At 59.5% G+C, this 19,179-nt stretch overlaps 7 protein-coding genes across 7 annotated transcripts; 3 read left to right on the top strand and 4 right to left on the bottom strand.

Annotated features, from left to right (window-relative positions):
* Positions 1–475: 475 nt before the first annotated feature.
* On the top strand, positions 476–1,460 carry MYCTH_2297550 (uncharacterized protein). The gene is made up of 3 exons (XM_003659898.1): positions 476–738; positions 909–1,111; positions 1,263–1,460. The coding sequence occupies exons 1-3, from the start codon at positions 618–620 to the stop codon at positions 1,437–1,439; spliced, it is 501 nt and encodes a 166-aa protein (XP_003659946.1). The 5' UTR covers positions 476–617; the 3' UTR covers positions 1,440–1,460.
* Positions 1,461–1,781: 321 nt separating this feature from the next.
* Positions 1,782–2,949, bottom strand: MYCTH_2297548 (uncharacterized protein). Its single transcript, XM_003659897.1, has 3 exons — positions 2,764–2,949; positions 2,423–2,566; positions 1,782–2,261 (listed from the first exon to the last, which is right to left on the bottom strand). The coding sequence occupies exons 1-3, from the start codon at positions 2,812–2,814 to the stop codon at positions 1,971–1,973; spliced, it is 486 nt and encodes a 161-aa protein (XP_003659945.1). The 5' UTR covers positions 2,815–2,949; the 3' UTR covers positions 1,782–1,970.
* A 506-nt stretch (positions 2,950–3,455) lies between these two features.
* On the top strand, positions 3,456–5,081 carry MYCTH_2297544 (uncharacterized protein). Its single transcript, XM_003659896.1, has 3 exons — positions 3,456–3,532; positions 3,617–3,891; positions 3,973–5,081. The coding sequence occupies exons 2-3, from the start codon at positions 3,624–3,626 to the stop codon at positions 4,917–4,919; spliced, it is 1,215 nt and encodes a 404-aa protein (XP_003659944.1). The 5' UTR covers positions 3,456–3,532; positions 3,617–3,623; the 3' UTR covers positions 4,920–5,081.
* Positions 5,042–6,233, bottom strand: MYCTH_110717 (uncharacterized protein). The gene is made up of 4 exons (XM_003659895.1): positions 6,138–6,233; positions 5,863–5,989; positions 5,535–5,708; positions 5,042–5,472 (listed from the first exon to the last, which is right to left on the bottom strand). Exons 2-4 carry the CDS (start codon positions 5,912–5,914, stop codon positions 5,243–5,245), a joined length of 456 nt encoding a protein of 151 aa, XP_003659943.1. The 5' UTR covers positions 5,915–5,989; positions 6,138–6,233; the 3' UTR covers positions 5,042–5,242.
* Positions 6,234–6,402: 169 nt separating this feature from the next.
* Positions 6,403–7,327, bottom strand: MYCTH_2297541 (uncharacterized protein). The gene is made up of 3 exons (XM_003659894.1): positions 7,122–7,327; positions 6,881–7,065; positions 6,403–6,820 (listed from the first exon to the last, which is right to left on the bottom strand). Exons 1-3 carry the CDS (start codon positions 7,169–7,171, stop codon positions 6,663–6,665), a joined length of 393 nt encoding a protein of 130 aa, XP_003659942.1. The 5' UTR covers positions 7,172–7,327; the 3' UTR covers positions 6,403–6,662.
* A 2,584-nt stretch (positions 7,328–9,911) lies between these two features.
* On the top strand, positions 9,912–12,737 carry MYCTH_2297538 (uncharacterized protein). Its single transcript, XM_003659893.1, has 3 exons — positions 9,912–9,979; positions 10,049–12,306; positions 12,436–12,737. Exons 2-3 carry the CDS (start codon positions 10,149–10,151, stop codon positions 12,567–12,569), a joined length of 2,292 nt encoding a protein of 763 aa, XP_003659941.1. The 5' UTR covers positions 9,912–9,979; positions 10,049–10,148; the 3' UTR covers positions 12,570–12,737.
* A 719-nt stretch (positions 12,738–13,456) lies between these two features.
* On the bottom strand, positions 13,457–18,652 carry MYCTH_92091 (uncharacterized protein; the record flags this gene model as incomplete). The annotated part of the gene is made up of 3 exons (XM_003659892.1): positions 13,457–13,918; positions 14,105–14,716; positions 14,783–18,652. The coding sequence occupies 3 exons, from the start codon at positions 18,650–18,652 to the stop codon at positions 13,457–13,459; spliced, it is 4,944 nt and encodes a 1,647-aa protein (XP_003659940.1).
* Between the last annotated feature and the right edge of the window lie 527 nt (positions 18,653–19,179).

Here is a 19,179-nt window from a genome sequence, read left to right as displayed (position 1 = left end):
TACGCTCCAGAGGAGAGTCTCCAAAATTCGGGCCCACCTCAGAATGACACACCACGCCCGCGAAGGGCGTGGTGTTTCCAAGGCTTAATCAGCAGGACAAGCACTCGAATGATGCCATAGTGAGATTGTCATGTCACAATGGGTTGCCGACTTGCGGCGAACTTGACGACGAAACTTCGTTCGGCCCCGGGGAATTTATTGACCGATGCTACAAGAACCATCAACAAAGGGCAGCGAACGTCTTCGCATGTTCTGGTAATGCGGGGTCTTTCGCGTGGGAAAGGCGGGGCTCGGGTTCGGACCGGAGTCGCGCAGGATTGCATACCCAAGTGACCGATTGCGCAACACTGGCTACGAACCGCCTGTGAAGTGTCCGTAGAGGTGTCAATCGAGAGTGATGTATCCATTGCGTGTCCCACGGTCCCCGCCGTGCTTGCTTGGTGGTGTGATGTGACGGGAGTAAAAGCGGATCCCTTCAAGAGGAATTGACCCCTCATTCAACCCACCCCGCTATAATAAACAAACCCGTAGCACCCAGGGGCATCGCCAACCCGGCCAAATTTCAACTCAAGTGAACTCCAGGCACTTCCACTAACAACGAGACTCATCCATACAAAATGGCTCCTCTCGAAGTCGGCTCCCCTTTCCCTGAGGGTGTGACCTTCTCGTACATCCACCCCACGGGCAGCCTCGACCTCACTTCTTGCGGCCTGCCCACCAAGTTTGAGGCCAGCAAGGGTATGTCTCTCTCTCTCTCTCTCTCTCTCTCTCTCTCTCTCTTCTTCTAGTCCCTTCCCTAGCCTTGACCGGCACGCGCTAGGGGAAGGGGGGTTGAAGACTATACCAAGAATCGTCACCTTACCGGTCATCAAAAAGAACAATCAAGCTAAGATCTCTCGCGCGCACAGAGTTCCAAAACAAGAAGGCGGTCCTGGTCGCCGTCCCCGGCGCCTTCACGCCTACCTGCCAGGAGCAGCACATCACGTCGTACATTGCCAATCTGGAGAAGCTCCGGGCCAAGGGCGTCGACAGCATCGTCTTCATCGCGTCCAACGACGCCTTCGTCATGTCGGCCTGGGGCAAGGCCAACGGCATCAAGGACGAGTCCATCGTACGTTCTCCCCCCCCCCCCCCTTTTCCCTTCTCCCCTTCTCTCACTGGCTGCTTTTCTTTTCTTTCACTTCAACTCTTTGTGGCACCTTGCTCCCCCGAATAACGTCAAAAGCACTGAATGTTTCGCTAACGATGGGGTGCTTGTTCAGCTCTTCGCCTCCGACGATGGCGCCGCGTTCAGCAAGAGCATCGGCTGGGCGTCCGGGGACAGGACTGGGCGGTACGCTGTTGTGATCGACCACGGCAAGGTGGTCTATGCCGCGATCGATACCCAGCGGGGAAGCATTGAGAACTCTGGGGCCGAGGCCGTTTTGGCCAAGCTTTGAACGGGGGAAAAACAGAAACAACCAAGAAAAAAAATGGAGAGGTTAAGCTTGGGAAGGAGAGGTCATTAGGTAGATTCGCGCGTCCCTGAAGTCGGGGCAGATGAGCTGCGTTCCATCGCGCGCGTAACACACACTCATATAAAACCACCTGTTCTCCTCCCTGCCCAAATCTGCTCTCGCGCTGGGCGTGTTGTGGAAGACGAATGCATAAGTCGGCATTCTGTGAGGCTACCCATGCAAATGTCCCCCCTGAATCCCCTTAAGTCACGCAGGATCCATTGCAACCGGCCCCGTTCAGAAAAAACAAGCTGGCTCTTGTCAACTTGTTTGCGAGAGCAGAAACCCTTTTAAGAGAGTTGAGCAGGCAAGAAAACCCGAGTACCGTACCGACCGACTCCAGCGTTTTACCCTTTCCGGCCACAGGCAAGACCGTAAGATAACCATTTCATCTATTGCGCTCCTCTCATGACCTGGCTTTCCCTTTCGCCTCAGAAAGAACACGCACCCCTCCCGCCAAAGAGCGAGCCCCCCTTAACGAGACTTGGCCTGGACCTTGATCGGCGCACCCTTCGCACCCTGCTTGCTGGTGACGCGGCCGGCGGCCTGGCCCTTGGCGGCGGCGGCGGCGTTCTTAGCCTTCTCGGCCTTCTTGGCCGCCTGCGCAGCCTGCTTCTTCTCCTTGCTCTCCTTGATGGCGGCCAGACGGGCGGCGCTCCGGGCCTCGGGGCGCATCGAGCGGCGCTCCTTGATCACCTCGAGAGAGGCGCCGACGATGGCACGCTGCGACTTGATGGTGCGGCGCGTGCGCTTCTTGGCGACTTCCTGTGAGGGGAGTCAGCGAGCCGTTCTGATGGATCCCTTACGGGATATCCTCCATGTCGTCATCGCCATCTGCTCCTTCCCAGGCCTCTCTCCCTCTCTCTTCCATCTCGGGAACTCGGATATATATGTGTGTGTGCGTATAGACGCGGGTGCAATCGTACCTCAGAGATGCCCTTGCGGTGTTGCCGGCGGTAGAGGACAGTCCAGGCAATGCGGCGGGGGTTCTTGCGCTGGAGGAAGAGCGACTCGGACTTGCCATTCTGGAAGCGAAAGATCTTGCTGTCGCCACGGACGTACAGCTTACCCTGTAGTGCACAACATGGTCAGAATCGCCGCTTTCTCGGCCGAAAAGAAGTTCCCAATTATTCCATCGACAGATCCCCCACCCCGGTCTTCGTTTGGCGTCATTCGCGACTTTGCGAGGAGCTCTCGGGTCGCTGCGGGACTCGGGGATGGGAAGAATCGTCGTCCGTCTCGATCCGCAAGAATGGTCAATTCGTACCTTGCCGGGGTAGATCCGCTGGCCGGAGAAGCTATCGTCGTAAGTCCTCATTTTGGCGGTGGTTGTCGATTGTCGTTGTCGGGGTTGCTTCCTCTGAGTTCCAAGGCTCCAGGTCGATTTTCGCCAAATTCTTTGGTGCAGGTTGTGGGATAGGGCTGCTTTGTGATAGGCTGCGGTGTCAGCCACAGAGACCCACTTTTTGAGAACGTGGCTACGGGCCATGTAATGCGAGGTACAAGCCACATTTGCATTACCCACATTCATCCCTCGAAGGAGAAGAATCAGAAGAGTCTTTTCCGGGTTGACAGTGAACATTTACGGAAGCGAAGACTGTGTTCCGTAGATAGCCTAATACAGACAAGTTCAAGCGTATATAGCATGCCTCAACCGACAAGTTCCAACATGCGGTTCCAACATGATGTTCCGTCGCAGCCAACCCTAACCCTTACTGAGTTCCCGCACTTTCCTGCTCTCAATGTTGCGTACCCTCCCCGACAACCACCCAGGTAATGAAGCCAAAATCGCAAGGTTCTGATGGCGAACGAGGCGGACGAGATAGCACTTGCTGTTCTGGAAGAGTTCAGAAGGCTCCCAGCGAAGCGCAAACCTGCTGTCCGCGACAATGGCGTCCACGAATGGGTACCCCTGAGCGGCATTGTAGTGAAAGGTGTCTGGCAATCATCAGCTGGGGCTTCGGTGTGCAAATTCAACATTACTGACTTGAGATCTGGTGATTAGGTCCAAAGTTTTTGAAATGCGTGGCGCTGGCGTGAGTATATTCCAAGAATTGGGAACTCCTACTCGAGGTTCGGGCAACCACGAATATGCTTAACACTCTCTGGGGTCCGTATAGCACTGGCATGAAGTGTCTCCCTGCATCTAAGTTGGCCCAGGCCAACGGGGTTGCTCTTCACGACTGGCACGCCGAGGTCCTCGCCATTCGTGCCTTCAACCGATTCATCCTGGACGAATGCCACCGCCTGGCTAGGGACGATGCTGCAGAATCAGACTTTCTACGCCGGAGGACTCAAGAAGAGCTACCCCCCATCTCAAACGGACCTTGGCATCATCAACCGTTCGCATGGCGTGAAGACCTCACCCTGCATATGTATTGCTCTGAAGCCCCGTGTACGTTACCCGCTCCCCTCCGGGCTCCCCTTCCCCCTTACCCGCCGTGATCACTACGTAGTCACTGACACCCACTACCAGGCGGCGATGCCTCGATGGAACTGATCATGTCCTCCCAGGACGACGCCACCCCCTGGGAAGAGCCCTCGCCCTTATGTCCTTCTCCTTCTCCCGCATCCCCTTCCTCGTCCACCGCCCTCTCACCTTCTTTTTCTTCTTCTTCTTCTTCTTCTCCTCCTCCTCCTCATCATCATCATCATCCTCCATCATCATCCGAGCCCACCTTGTTGGGGAGGGGCTTCTTCTCGCGGCTGGGCATCGTGCGCCGCAAGCCGTCGCGCGCCGACGCGCCCCCTTCGCGCTCCAAGTCGTGCAGCGACAAGCTTGCCCTCCACCAGTGCACCTCGCTGCTCTCCTCGCTCGCCTCCCTCTTCGTCTCCCCGCGCGGCGCCTACCTGGCCAGCCTCGTCCTGCCGGCGTCGCAGCACTCGCCCGCCGCCTGCCGGCGCTGCTTCTCGGCCGAGCCGCCCGACGGCCGGATGGCGGGGCTCGACAAGGAAGGGCCCGCGTGGCGCGGCACGGGGTACGGGTTCCATCCCTTTCGGGTGCAGGCCACGGAGAGGGAGTTTGAATTTTCGAGGAGGGGGATCAGGGCTAGGAGTACTGATGGGGCCGCTGGCGGAGGACGAGGCGAGGAGATCAAAGTTGTGGCGAGCAATCTTGCTGTCGCGTGGACCGTCGGCGGGGAGGTGGAGGAGGGATTGATAGGCGGGGTTATGCAGGGGAGGAAGGGGTTTGACGTGAAGGGGGCCAGTTTGACGTCGCGGAGGAAGATGTGGGCGGCGGCGGTAGAGGTTGCCGGCACGCTGGGGGACAAGGTCATCTCGGAAGCATTGGCGATGGGCTCATATGACGGGGTCAAGGGTGGGCACCTCCTGGAGGGCAGGAGGAGAGTGAAAGAACAAGTGAGGGGGGAAGTGTTGAAGGGATGGCTGAGGAACACCGGCGACGAGGATTTTAGTCTGTGACGCTGCCCAGAATTCCGGATGTGCATGTGCTGGCATCCTGGCGGCTAACCAGACGAAGATACGCCATTTGCCCTTCCGTTTCAACATGGTCACATACTCTTCATCAGCCCCGTGGAATCTTTGGATATCGATCATATGTCCCTCCTTCCTATCCCCCACCTTGCCTGGGCTCTGGAGCCAATGCTACTTACGAAGACCGCCAAAGACGCCGCCTGTTCCCTGGATGGAAAAACCAAATTCGTGTCTGTCCCTTCATACACAAAGCAGCGGAGAGGAAATTGCCAGATTGCGGTAAGAGTTTTATTTTTCCGACATCGGGCCGTTTACTCGACCTTGTTCTCGAAGTTCTCGCCAGCCACGAGGTCGGGAATCTCATCGTCATCAGCCTCCTTCTCATTCTTCTGCATGTTCTGGTAGCTCTCGGCCAGCTTGCGGAGCGAGGCAAGCGAGTCGGGGCCGAGCTGGTTCAGGATGCCGGGAACGAGCTCCGTAAGCTCCTTCTCCTCTCCGTTGCCGTAGATGGCGAAGGTGTTGGCGGGAACAGCAGCATGGACTGCAGCCCGACCGTCAGCATTCATTCTATCCTCGGTTCATCGATAAGCGTCTTGTACAAACCCTTGGGGGCGGAAAAGTGGATGACGTTGCCGTCGCTCTTGAACATGTTGACCTCCTCAATGGCCTGGATGGGCTGAACATTGAGCTTCTTGAGCGTCTGCTGCAGCTTCTTGTCGTCGCCGGCGGAGCGCGCGGGAGCGCGCTTCACCTTCCTCCGGGGAGTACCCTTGCCACTGTCCGTCAAGTATAGCTCGTTAGAATCTCTCGGTCAAATGCGCTGACGTCGAGGCGGTTTCGGAGGGATCGGATCTAGACATACCCTGGCGGCGAGGTGGGTTAGTCGGCCGATCCGGAGCGGGGGAGGGATGCTGGAGAAACAGCAACGTACCGATGCGAGCAGAAGCTCCGAGCTTCTTCAACCGTTCCTGAACGTCCGCCATGTTGATGGATAGTGTGTTGGGATGGGGTTTTGGTGGGGAGGTTCGAGATGGAGGGGCGACTCGGTGAAGCTCGAGCTCGAGATTGATCAGTCAGCCTAGGGCAGGTTCCGGCCCGGTGTGCACACACACACACAACCACACACACACACACCCACAAACTCCTAGCTTGCGGCGTGGGAAGACAACCGTCGCAGGTGCAAAAAAAAAGCGGCTGGGGACGTACTCTGTCAATCAGGGATAAATTCAGTCCTTGGATTTACCTCGGAATGTCGTGATAGGCCCGCGATACCTTAAGCCGTGTCCGGTCGTCAGTAGTTGGAGAAATTGTGCGCGCCTGGGCCCTGATATTTTTCGCTGCCGCAATAACTTTTACCCCACTTTGACAGCCGCTCACCGTCCCGCTCACCGAACCTCTCACCTTGCACAGACGCCGACGGTGTGTTTGCTTCTGAATATCGGCGGCAGCCTTCGACTGGGCAATGTTGAACGCACAGCAACGGTTAACATTTTGCTTTTCTTTGTGTACTAATGCTCAAATCCCAATTGCACCAGACGTCCAGACAGTAGGCTGGCCCCCGTGCAGCCCTGGCAATGCCTGATTTTGTTCGTTCGCTCCCTTTGGTCTCTGAGAACCACATCAGGATCCCCTTTTCGCCCCTGAGATGCCCCGTTTTACTGCCCGAAAAATGAACATACATATCGTACACTCGCACTCGCCGAACCGTCCCCTTCTCTCTTTCCGACCGGACTACCTAGTATCCGAGGACGAAGTTGACTCTGTTGGCAACCCAGCCTCTCGTCTGATTGCTTCTCTCCTGGCCTTGACCTCCTCTGCCAACTTCAACGACTCAGCTATGGAAGCCTGCTTCGCCCGCTCCTTCTCTGCCTCGGCTTGCACGATCCATACTATGCCTGAATTAGTTCCGTAATGATGGGTCACTTCCCTCCAAACATCTCGGCACTCACTTGGCTTGTCCGACTTTGAGTACTCCTTAAGCTTCGTAACAAAATCATCGAATTCCTGCTGCCGCTCGACCCTCCGTTCCAGGCTCCGCTTCTTGAGCTCGGGGTTGTATCTCTGGAAGAGCTCCTCATCTGTGGGTTGCACCCATCGTGTCAGAGCAGGACCTCCGACACAAATGGCACCGCCGCTGTGCACATTATCAGCAGCTTGATTGCTTTCCCTGCAGCCGATGCGGGGACTCACACGACGAGCATCTTTGTCCACAGCCACCAGTTGACAGGTTTCTTGGCCATAATGAGGAATGTGTCTCTTAGACCCCTCAGCAAATCACAATGTCAACGGGAACAAGAAATCAGAGATGCTGTTCCCAAGGTCGTGTTTGTTGCCAGACTCGCCGTTCCCGGTCTGCTTCATGAACCCTCTCGTTGATGAGGTCAGCCTCTCACTCGAGGGCGGCCAGATGCGGCAGAAACCAAGCTACGGCGTATCGCAGAACTGACTTTTTTGGGCAGCCGACAACACCTGGCTCACCGAATTCATCAGGAAGGTACGGAGACACTGGTTCGGCTTGGTGGTGTGGATCCCGGGTCATTCGGTACTTTACCTCACAGGTCAATCGCGCTAGCTCGCGGTAATCCCCGTTAAACTCGGAGCATCCAGGGTCTTTAACGGCTGCCGTGTCTCGGGACTCGGGAGAGGATGCGTGGTGCGCCTATAGTATTTGACACAGGTTTCAATCTGAGGGTGAACTGCGGCTTTCCTTGCACTCCCTTCCCATGACTCGAACAAGCGTGAGAGAGAGCATCGGGACTTCCTCGGAATTCCAGGTTCGGCCGGCTGAGGACCCTACCCGGCTAAGTTGTGTCTCCAGTCCAAGAGCAAACAAGGACCCAGGCATCGGCACAGATACATAGTTACGTGTCTTGAAACGCCGGGCTAGGGCGATCATGAAAACAGTATTGAAGGCCTGGTCCTCTCTGGGGCTTACGTGTTTGGCGTCGACATAACTACTCCGTGATGTGAGAGCATTGCGTGCGCCGCTGGCTTGCAGGCAGATGCGCTGCTGTATTCCCCTGTCCCAGGTCTTAGAGCGGCGCGTACCAGATTCGCGGGGGCTGAAGAAAACCAATCACTGCCAAACAGCGGACAGCTTTTGATACGCATCATGTCGGGCAACTCTGCCAGTTCAACAAAAAGCTTCGAAACTCACTTTGAAACTCTTGGGCCTTTTTCAGCTGTGCAGTGAATGTACAAAAGACGGGAAGCGGCAATTTCTCTACAAAACCTCTTGCAAATGGGGCAAAGACACGAATTAGGTCTGCCGTGTTCCGCGGGGCAAGTCAGCCCAGTGATAATCTCGGATAGTTCAGCAGCTTCTCCCGCTGTTGGGCCTGAATGTTTTGTTTATGTATGGGCCTTGTTGCTACCCTACCGACACTACTTAGGTACGTACATATATACATACTATGCACGTTATACATATAAGGGGTAACTCCGCACAACTGTTCGGATATCAGCCCAGCCGACAGCGCAGTCACGTTTCAGTTGCACGAGGTCTGAACAGCAGCATCAAACATCGTCGGTAACAAAAGAGAAAATTGTTCATTCTATGCCAACTTTGGCAGGTAGCATCAATACTAACATAGTTTACTACCGGCTCGAAAAAAAGTTAGATCTCCATGCGTTCTCTGCTGGTATGGTCCTTGTTGATGGACAAGGAGAAAAAGGCGCTCTCATGGCTACTCCGTAACACAGCCTATGACTCGGCGCAGGATTCCGTATTTCAATGTTCAAACAGGGCTGTACGGAGTATCGGACCCTTGGCTCGTGTAACAAACCCTGGTCCCCGGAACAGGCCCCGCGCTGCCCAAACCCACTCGCGCCATTCTCCCCATTCAATTCTGAGGGGTGCGCCCATGGACCCTTGTAACGGAAGAACGGACTTTTTAGCTGATCCAGCAAGGCACAATGCACAATGCAGTCCTTGCCTCTGGGCTGTGACCCTTTTGACTGCCGCACTTTTCAATGCCTTTTCGATCTCACCATCTCCGTTAATAACTGCTAAGAGTTAGCGCCTAGCCGATTGTTTCACGCCCTTCTTTCCGTAATCTCAGCGCCTTGACCTCCCGATTAGCGCGCCTCGACAATCACAGTGACGGCGACGACGACGACAACGACGACGAACACGACGATAACGATAAACGATCACAACCACCACCATCACGACTCCCGACCCTTCATTCGTGCTGTTGCGCTGCGCAAATCACACGGCTGTCGGTCCCTTGTGTGCCGTCTACCGCTTCCATCTCAGCTGTCGCGTACCATTCGGCGGAATTTGTCGAGACCGGGGTCCAGGTCGGCCAACTCGAACCGGACATCCTAAATTCGCCTAGACGCGCCGTTTGCCATGCGACTTATCTAGACGCATTGCGCTCACCTACCAGCTCAGGAGCTCACCTCACAAGGACAGCGCTCTTGGACGATCCCGATTGCGCCGCGATCTGCAGCTGCGGCGACCGGTTCTCGGAGACGTCTCGGAGCTAGGGCAGCACCGACACCCGCACGGAGCGCTGGCATTATGGCGTACAACGGACAATACGATGGGGGTGCTGGTGGCGGGCGCCAATACGGCGGAGGGCCGGGTCCTCAGCGCCCTCCGCCGCAGCGACATTACCCCCCGGGCCCTGGAGCGCCGCGGCAATACAACGGACCGCCGCCCCAGCAGTACGACCAGTATCAGGACGGATATGACCCCGGCTATGACGGATATGGGAATGGATATGGCCAGGGTTACGATCAAGGCTACGGCGGGCAGTACGACGACGGCGGCTACGGAAGAGGAGGCCCTCCTCCCAACCAAGACTATTATCAGCAGGACTACTACGACCCCGGCCCCCCGGGGCCCGGAAGGGGCGGGCGACCGATGCCGGGTGGAAGAGAAGGCCCCATGAGGCCTCCCCCCAGCGGTTCTGGTCGGGGAGGTCCTTATCCACCTCGCGGTGGCGGTTACCCTCCTGGCCCTGGCAGCCGAGGCCCTCCCCCTCCCGGCCGTGGCGGTCGGCCAGGTCCAGGGGATAGGGTTCCCCACTCAGATCCCGGCGGTGAGTTTGGCATTCTGTCTAGGCACTCCAGCCTCACCAACGAGGTTATGCTAACATGAGCTCAGCAAGTCGGGGTCCGCCCATGGCTGGCCCTGGCCCAGGCAACGGCGGCGATCCCGGCTTCAATGGCCCTTTCCCCTCGTTTCCTGGCGCACCGCGCAGGTCAGATATGGAACAGGAGCAGCAGATCGTAGCGCAGTTGGAAGGTATGGACATATCGGGAAACCGGCCGGGTCCGAGAGGACCGAACGGTCCGCCGCAGCAGCAGAGAGGACCCATGCGCCCTCCCCCAAACGGCTACGGGAGACCCGGGCCGATGGGACCTCCCCGTGGCCCACCGCAAGGGTACCACCCGCAAGACTACCCCGACCAGCGACGTGGCCCTCCTCCGGTCCCCGGATATGGACCGCAGGGGGGCGGTTACCAGGAGGAGAATTTCGGGCCTCCGCCTCGAAGCATGACGATGCCGGCCGGAGATCAAATGGACATGCGCCAGGCCGGTCCTCTCATGCGGGCAGATAGCGCACCTTACAGGGGCCCTATCGGCCCCGGCGTGCCGCAGCGACCGAGCACCGCGCAGGGAATGCGACAGCCCCCGCCGAGGATCTATCCTCCAAACAACCACGGCCCTCCGCCTCAAGAAGCACGCCGGGATGGCCCAGAGGAAGCCGGGCATGACTCGGGCTACGGTCAAGACCGCCCTTCATCGGTCGACGACCTCTACGACTACTACGGCGGCAATGACGGCTATCCCGCCCACAACCCTCCCTCGGCCGCGTCCGACGTCCCCGATTTCGATGCCATGCCCTCACATCGCCCCAAGAACTCGTTAGACCGGCACATGCAGCCTATCCAGCAAGAGCTGGCCCAGCGCGGTCCTGGCCGGCACCCCGAGATGACCCGGGCGAAGTCTCAGCCCAACTTGCGCAACTCGCAGACGGCCGTGTTCGAGATGGCCGGCGACATCCCCCCGCTGCCCACCCATCAGCCCGGCGGCCCACAATCTCACCAGGAGCCCGGGCCCGGCCCGGCTCCGGGCCAGGGATTGCCTCCAGGTCCGGCGCCTTACAGGCCCGGAGTGCAGCAGCCTTCGTCTCAACCAGGCCACAACCCGGATAGCCTTCCCTCGCATCCCACGCCCGTTCGTCCCGGGCACATGCCCGGGTCGGTGGTTAACCTCAACGACCGGCCGCCGCCGGTGAGGAACTACAGTGGTACTCCCGGCGGTTACGGCGCCAATACGACCAGTCCCCCCGCCGGGGGCTACCAGCAAGGCCCGCCGCCTGATCAGGCGGCCAACGGGTCCGGGGCGCAGCCCGCGGAACCACCCGTCACCGTCGAGGAACTGGAGCACCTTCGGGCCACGGTCAAGAACGACCCCGGGGACCAAGCCACGGCCCTCCGGCTGGCCAAGCGGCTGGTCGAAGCGTCGGACGCGCTGGTGCCTAACCTCCCCGACCCCAAAGCGCGCGCTCGGTCCCGCGAACGCTACCTCGTGGACGCGCAGAAGATCCTCCGCAAGCTCGAGAAGGCCAACAACCCGGACGCCATGTTCTTCCTGGCCGACTGCCTCGGGCGCGGCCTGTTCGGCGAGCCCGACAACGCGCACGCCTTCTCGCTCTACCAGTCGGCGGCCAAGCTGGGCCACGCGGCGGCGGCCTACCGCACGGCCGTGTGCTGCGAGATCGGCAACGACGAGGGCGGCGGCACGCGCAAGGACCCGCTCAAGGCCATCCAGTGGTACAAGCGGGCGGCGACGCTCGGCGACACGCCGGCCATGTACAAGATGGGCATGATCCTGCTCAAGGGCCTGCTGGGGCAGCCGCGCAACCCGCGCGAGGCCATCAGCTGGCTCAAGCGGGCGGCCGAGCGCGCCACGCCCGAGAACCCGCACGCGCTGCACGAGCTGGCGCTGCTGTACGAGAGCGCGGAGCCCAACGACGTGATCCTGCGCGACGAGGCCTACGCCTTCCAGCTGTTCAAGCAGGCCGCCGAGCTGGGCTACAAGTTCAGCCAGTTCCGCCTCGGCTGCGCCTACGAGTACGGCCTGCTCGGCTGCCCCATCGACCCGCGCCTGTCCATCATGTGGTACAGCCGCGCCGCCGTCCAGGAGGAGCACCAGAGCGAGCTCGCCCTCTCGGGCTGGTACCTGACCGGCAGCGAGGGCGTCCTGCAGCAGAGCGACACCGAGGCCTACCTGTGGGCCAGGAAGGCCGCCCTGGCCGGCCTGAGCAAGGCCGAGTACGCGATGGGCTACTTCACCGAGGTCGGTATCGGCGTGCCCGCGAACCTGGAGGATGCGAAGAGGTGGTACTGGAGAGCTGCTGGTGAGTTTCTCTCTCTCTCTCTCTCTCTCTTTTTTTTTTTTTTTCCCCTCCTCGCTTTTTTTTGATGACTTCCCGAAATATCGGGGTTTTGGTCGAGCCGGGCAACAATCCTGACAGCCGCTGCGACAGCCCAGGATTTCCCCAAGGCGAGAGAGCGATTAGAGGACCTCAAGCGGTCCGGCAAGAGTGGCCCTCGCACCCGAGAGAGGATATCCAGGAGCAAGATCGGGAAGCAGCAGGAGGGCGAGTGCTCCGTCATGTAAGCGACAGAGCGTTCGCGTCTCGGTAGGGCTTTGCTCATCCCTGGAGGTGACGGTTAGCCAGGGCGTAATGAGCGGTTGGGTGGTGATGAAGAGGCTAGTTATGCTGGCAAAGTGGCAACGGTAGCCGCGTGCGGCGTCTGGTTGCGGCCGATCCAGATCTCCCTCCTCGAGAAGAGAGGAATGCCATAACTTGTAAATTCTCAAGCCGCGGAGGCGGCCATGCGGTCATGAAAGCAGCAGTGTTGAGCCCTCGATGCAAGACGAGCAAGAGGGGGGAATTTGTTTGTCTATATGTCTAGGATGTAAATACGAAAGAAAGGGGCATAATATGGCGTTTCAACGAGGCTGAATTGGCGTGTGTTTTAAAGGGATAAATAAAGTTTGCACAATATAGTAAAGCTGCAACCCCTGGGATGGGGCACTTGGCGTTCCCGGAACGGTGACGACGGAAACAAATCGCCCTCCGCCATACCATGTGGCAAACCGCATTAAGAATACTTGTAGATACATTCGCCGTGTGCTCCAATAGAGAGCTCTGACCAATCTCCCTACTCCGGAGCAGAGCAATCGAAAACCTCACTCGGGAATCATGGCCAACCACTCTCAAACTCCAACAGCACCATCTATAGACATCCGGTCATAAACTTCCCCCCCTTCGTGGTCTCTCATGATCATCCAGCCTCGGTAGCATCATTCCGCAGCGCATAGCGTCGTGACCCCAACCACCAAACCAACAAGAGACACCAACTCGAAAACTCCAACGCCAAAACCCAACGCCAGATATATGTTGATTCGGCGATGCCAATCTCACTTGGAAGTAGGCATGCTAGCCAGAAAGAGAAATTAAAAAAAAAAACACCGCATCTTTTGCCGGTACCCCGGTCTTTTCAAGATTGGAATGACACCTGTGCTCGCCCTCCGGGCCCTAACCAGTCCCACAACGCGCCAATCTGGACCAGACCGGTAAGCAAAAGGAACAACATTACGACGAGCAAACGGGCTGGCGGTTTCCCGCCCGGCGTTTCGGCCAACCAGTTCTTGATCCTCATGTCTCCCTCTTCGCCTTGGCCATCTAGGTCGCTCGCCGGTTCCTTTCTCTTTCCTTTTTGTTGCCTCTTCTTCTTCTTCTTCTTCTTGTTGTGGTTGTTCTTCTTGTTACCCTTCTTGCCTTTCGTCTTCTTTTTATTCCCTTTCTTGCTGGTCCCCTTCTTCTTCTTCTTCTTTCCGGGAATGCCGCGGCTCTTCTCTGCAGCAGTGATAACAGCCGCCGCCGCCGCCGCCGCCGCTTCCGCTTCTGCGTCTCTGTCCTGCTGTTCCTCGTGATCCTCCTCCTCGTGATCCTCCTGCTCCTGCAACAGAGGTGGCGGCAGCAGCAGCGGCAGCGACAGCTCCGATTCCCCGTCCGTCCCTTGCGCCACCGCAGGCTCGTCAGACCCCTACTCCTGCTGCGCCTGGTCCTCCCGATTCCGGTTCTCCTCCTCCGGGTCCCGGCCGTCTTCTTGGTCCCGGTGGTGGTCCCTGAAGAGATCCCGCACGTCGCCCCTTGCCGCGGGTGGCGGTCGCTTCTTGCCGCCGTGCATGGCGAGCCGCTGCCGGGGGATCCGGAGGGAGCCGCCCGCGTTGGCGCGGTATGCGGACGGGCGGGTTGCGGCGCCGGCTCTCTTGGCGTAGGCCGCAGCGTTGTAGTTGTAGTTGTAGTTGTTGTTGTTGTTGGTGGTGGTGGTGGTAGTGGTAATGATGGCGGGTTCGTTGTCCTTGGTCGTATCGGTCTTGTCGGCAGTTTCGGCCTCGGAAGCGGCGGCGGCGGCGGCGGTAATGTCCTCGCCGGTGTCGTGCGCGAGCTCCTTGACGGTGTGAGCCGCGCCGTTCTTTCTCTCCGCCGCGTTGCCGTCTTGTCTTGTCTCGCCGACGCTCGGGGGAGGAGCCGTCTTCTCGCCGCCGCTCTGGTCACCGGCCGCCTTCTTCCGGGCCCAGTGCCAGCTCTTGCCGCCACCACCACTACCACTGCCATGGCCGGCACTCTTCTTCCAGCCTTTACCCGTTGTGCTGCTGCTACTCTCTCCGCCGTTGCCCACCGCGGCGTGCTCATCCAGCCAATCGCCGCCGCCTTTGCTGCTGGCTTGAACTGCCACACGAGATGGCGAGGCCTGCTAGGCCTCCCCGCTGCCGGTGTCATTGTTGTAGTCCTTGTCTCGTTCCAAAGTAGCCGGTACCGCCTTTCCTTTGCCCTTCCTGTCCCGCTTCAGCATGCCGTTGCGGGTTTCCACGCCGTCAATCGCCTCCTCGACGTGGTTGGCAATGCCGCCGTCGCCCGGAGTCTGCTGCTGCGGCTGGGGTACGACGGGCTGGTGGTCCTCTCCGCTCTGAAGCAGAAGGGGCTGGATGGTGGTGTCCTGGTGCTGCCCCGGGGACGAACGGGCCGACGTCTCGCCGTTGGCGAAGGCTGATGGGCCGGCGGCCGCCTCCTGGGGCGCAAGAGCGTTGTTGTGGTTCGCGGCCTCGGGGATGGGAGTGCTCGAGCGAGTTGCGGTCTGGGAGCTGAGGCGGGACTTGTTCCTATACTTGTTTCTCCGCTTCTTGCCCTTTTGCTTCAACATGTAGGGCTCGCCAGGCCGGTAATGCTGGTAATGCTGAGGTCGCGGGGCGGGCGCAAAAGGTGCGACGGCCGGGTTCCAAGCCTGGGATGGCGAAGTCTCATCCTGTGCCTGCAGCCATGTTGCGGCGTTTATTCCTCCAGCTTGCGGCTGCGATGAAGCATCCGGATAGGTCGGCTGAGCTACAGGGGGGAATCCGTCCCCTATCCAGGAAGAATACACGCGGCCATGGCGCGGCGGCCGGCGGATCACGGTGGCGTTGTACTCGGGATCGAGCCTGACGTCCCCCACGTTCTGACGAGACGGGAGTGTGGTAGGTTTGTCGAGTTGCCCTTCAGACCCCGTTTCATTTTCATGATCGTTCTCTGCGTTGGCCGGCTTGGATTCGTGGCTCACGTGGGGTTCGCGGCATCCGTTGATGTACTGTTGTTGTTGGGTTGGAGTGGATGGAGTCGGCTGCTGGGTGCGCCCAGCGTGGGGACCTCTGGGCGCTCGGGTGTCGTCGTCCGAGGTGAGGACCTGAGTGCCACTGCATGTCATTGCACTGCCGGCGGGAGGTGCGCTGGGGGGTGCCGGAGCAGCTGCTGGTGTGGGCGTCGTGGACTCTGAGCGCCCAGCAGCAGCGGGAGAAGCGGTTGTCGACCCCGGCGTCTCGGGGGGACCAAAGTCTCCAAAGGTGATGCGCCTCACAGAGCTGTTCGGGCGCGCCCTGATACGATCCGGGACGGTGACGGGAGCGGGCCCCCCGGTGTCCATCTCGGAAGAAGACACATCACCAAAATTGATCCGCCTGACGGGACTATCCTCCTTGACCTTGTTATGACTCGGAAGGATAGGGACGGTGTCCGGGAAGTGCTTATCCTCGGGAAACTCCGGCAGGCGGACCTTGACGCTTGTGCTCGCGATAGAACTCTGAGCCGAGTGGGTTGAGGTGTTGGATGAAATCGGGTAGCTCCCAAATGCCTCTGTTTCAGAAGGCGGTTTTGTCTGCGCGGAGAAGGTTGGGGAGGAATGGCCCTGAGGTTGAGTGCCGCAGCCGTAAGCCGGTTGAGGAAGAGGCGGCTGCGGAGACCTTGCGGCGCAGTGAAACCCGGGGTGACGCGCCTCCTCAGAACCGGGATAGTGTTGTGCGTGCGGCGGAGGCGGGGGCGGAGGCGGGGGCAGGGGCGGATAGTACGAAGACGCAGCGGGTGGCATGGACATGTCCGGCCAGGGATGGTGTGGGTACGGGCTGCTGAAGAATGGCTGGTAAGGAGGTGGTGGTACGTAATGCCCCGGGAGTGGCGGCGGTGGGAGATGCGGGTTGAACGAAGGAGCTCCCCGAGGGTAGTGGTGGCTGGACCAGGGTCCATTCTCACACGAGGGAGAGCCGGAGAAGGTGCCGGCGGACGATGAAGGCCAATGCCGATGCTGGTTCTGGTTCCGGTACTGGAACTGGAGCTGGAGCTGGAGCTGACCAGGCTGCATCATGCTGTGCGACCGCTTGGCCCCAGGGGCTGCCGGGTGCGGCGGATCCGGGAACTGGTGGCTCAGTGACCGACGGGGGGGCGTCCTGATGCTGGAGAGGAGTGCCCTCTCGGCCCGTTGGTGATGGTGCGAGCGTGAACCGCGACCGAAGCGCTGCTGCAACTGCCGCTCTTGTGAGAACGACTGCCGTGTGCCCTGAGAGCCACCACCGTATCGAGGGCTCCCACCGTCCCGGGCCGAGGAGAGATTGCCGGTGCCACCCGAAGATGGGCTCCCGTTGCCCGCGGAATGATGACTTCCGCTGCTCCCCAGTCGAGGTCTGGGTTCGGGCCTGAAGTGCTTGGATCTCAGCGGGTAGGAGATGGTGAAGCATCCCAGCCTCGGGTGTCCGCGGACATCCTCTTTCGACCGGCGGACGGCAAGGTGAGCACTGGCCTCGCTGGAGAACCGGACGAGGGCGTAGTAGTTGTCCCTGTAGGACTTCTTCAGCTCGCAGCCCTCCACGTGGCCCCACTGACTCAGGTGCTCGGCGATGGCGGCCCGGGCCTCCCTGTTGGACATGTCTCCTATCTCGAGGGGTGCGATATGAACGCTGCGCGCTTTCTCGACGCACTGCTGGCAAGAGCAGGGGGCAAACCTGAAATCCGAGCCGTGGTTCCGGCGGCCGTGATTGGGGCAGCGAGCACGATGGCCGGAGCCCTGGGAGCGTGGATGGGGGTCGTGGCCGGTCCTGTTGGCAATGCCGGCCTCGACGGAGCCGGGGATCGGCTGGGTCGGCTGGTTCGGCTGTCGAGAAGCACCGTTGGCCCGGCTGAATAGGTTTTGTGAGCTGCTCGGCAACCGGGAGGGGCCTGGGCCCTCGACGCCAGCGCCTCTCGTTGCCAGCGAATGGGCCGGACGAACCGCGGGAGCCGGGCCGGATTTGGAATGCTTATGACCCCTGCCCTGCTTCTCGCCCGTGCGAGCTTCTGCCAGCCTAGAGCCGGACGACAGCTGGTGCGTCCTGGCGGCGGTCGTTCCATTCATAATGACAACGGCCGGGTTCGCGACGTAGGTATATTCGCCGTCGTCCCGGCGCGAGCTTGCGCGCGGCAGGGATAGCGAGCTGGAGCGGCGCCGCGGACGGCTGGTCGGCGCGATGGAGCTCGGCTCGGGCCTGCTGAGGGCGATGTCATTATCTGTGACGCGGTTAGCCATCTCGGTTTCGCCATAATATGCTTCCAGTTCAGGGGCCGACACAAGAGGGGAGAAGAAGTCCAACCGGTAAAGTTCGTACGTACCATCGAGTGCGCGAGCAGGCGACGAGTCCTGAGCGTCTTGACAGCTGCTGCTGCTTGCCGACACGGCCGAGACGCCCTGGCCGTTGTCCCCCTGTCGGGACTGGTTCTTGTAGAAACGAGACCAGTACCTGAGCGCCCCGCGGAGCGCCGAGAGCTCCTGGACACCGCAGCACGAGACATTGTTGATCTCGGCCGGCGACAGGACGCACAGGATATCGGACCGCTCGTCCCACGCGCTTAGGCGAGTGCGGTGCTCCTCGTGGGTGCACCAATCGTATGCCCACTCGTCGACGACTTCAAAGGCGGCGAACTTGGAGGAAGACGGCTCGCCGGGGGCCCCTTCGTTCTCGTCGCATGCGAAATGGACGACCCGCCAGAGGTTCCAGGCGCCCATGGTCCAGAGATCGACGGCGTCAAAGTACTGGTACATGTCCTCCCACGTCCTCGGCCGAACGAGCGTGTTCATCTTAGGACCACGCCTGACGCGAAGAGCAGCGGCCGCATCGCAGACGTAACCGTCGTCCCAGGCCACGCTACGACGGCCGTGAGGGATCTCGCCGCGCTTGAAGCAGCGGCGTGCTTTGGGGAGCGAGAGGATGCAAGGCGCATCCTGCGGCATGTTCCAGTAGAAACCCATCAAGGGCTGTGGGATCGCAATGTCGTTTTTTGCGAGGCCCCAGATCCAGTCGACTTTGGATTGATGAGGCAGCAGCACCTCTCGAACGCTACCAGGAGGAGCCATCTCAAGTGACCCGAGAGCTCTGTAGGACGAGAGAGCGGGCGGTTAGCGAGCATGTCTGCGATAATGCTTCCACGATGGGGCACAGAGAATGTTATTTGCGCTTCTCTCTTTCTTCTTTTTTTTCTCTCCTTCTCGTTTTCTTTTCTCTAGCTTACCTTCGTCGGAAAGTATCGTCGGAAAGTTTGATGGGAGAGCAGGAATGAGGCAAAAGCGATGGTAGAGGCTCGATTCCGACAATCTTGTGTTCGAAACACCTCGGCCACAGCGAGCAGAAATGGTTATGAGTAGAATTTCGTTGACCAAGCGAGCGACTAAACGAGCGGAAGAAGAAGAAGAAGAACAAGAAGAAGAAGGGGGGAAGAGATGCCAATGGGCGCAATGGGAGGATGGGCAGATGGGCAGATTGAGAACAAGATGGGATGAAATGAGAGATGGGAATGTGGAACAACCTCCCCGGGCAGAATAGTTGCAGCTTGCTGTGGTTGAAAAGGGTTTACTACAACCAGGCTTTGTAGGTAAGCTCAGAT

This window comes from Thermothelomyces thermophilus, chromosome 1 (genome assembly GCF_000226095.1).
Source record: "Thermothelomyces thermophilus ATCC 42464 chromosome 1, complete sequence".
NCBI classification, from domain to species: domain Eukaryota; kingdom Fungi; phylum Ascomycota; class Sordariomycetes; order Sordariales; family Chaetomiaceae; genus Thermothelomyces; species Thermothelomyces thermophilus.
Note: the sequence above shows the minus strand (reverse complement) of the source record. Positions and strands in the feature narration are given on the sequence as shown.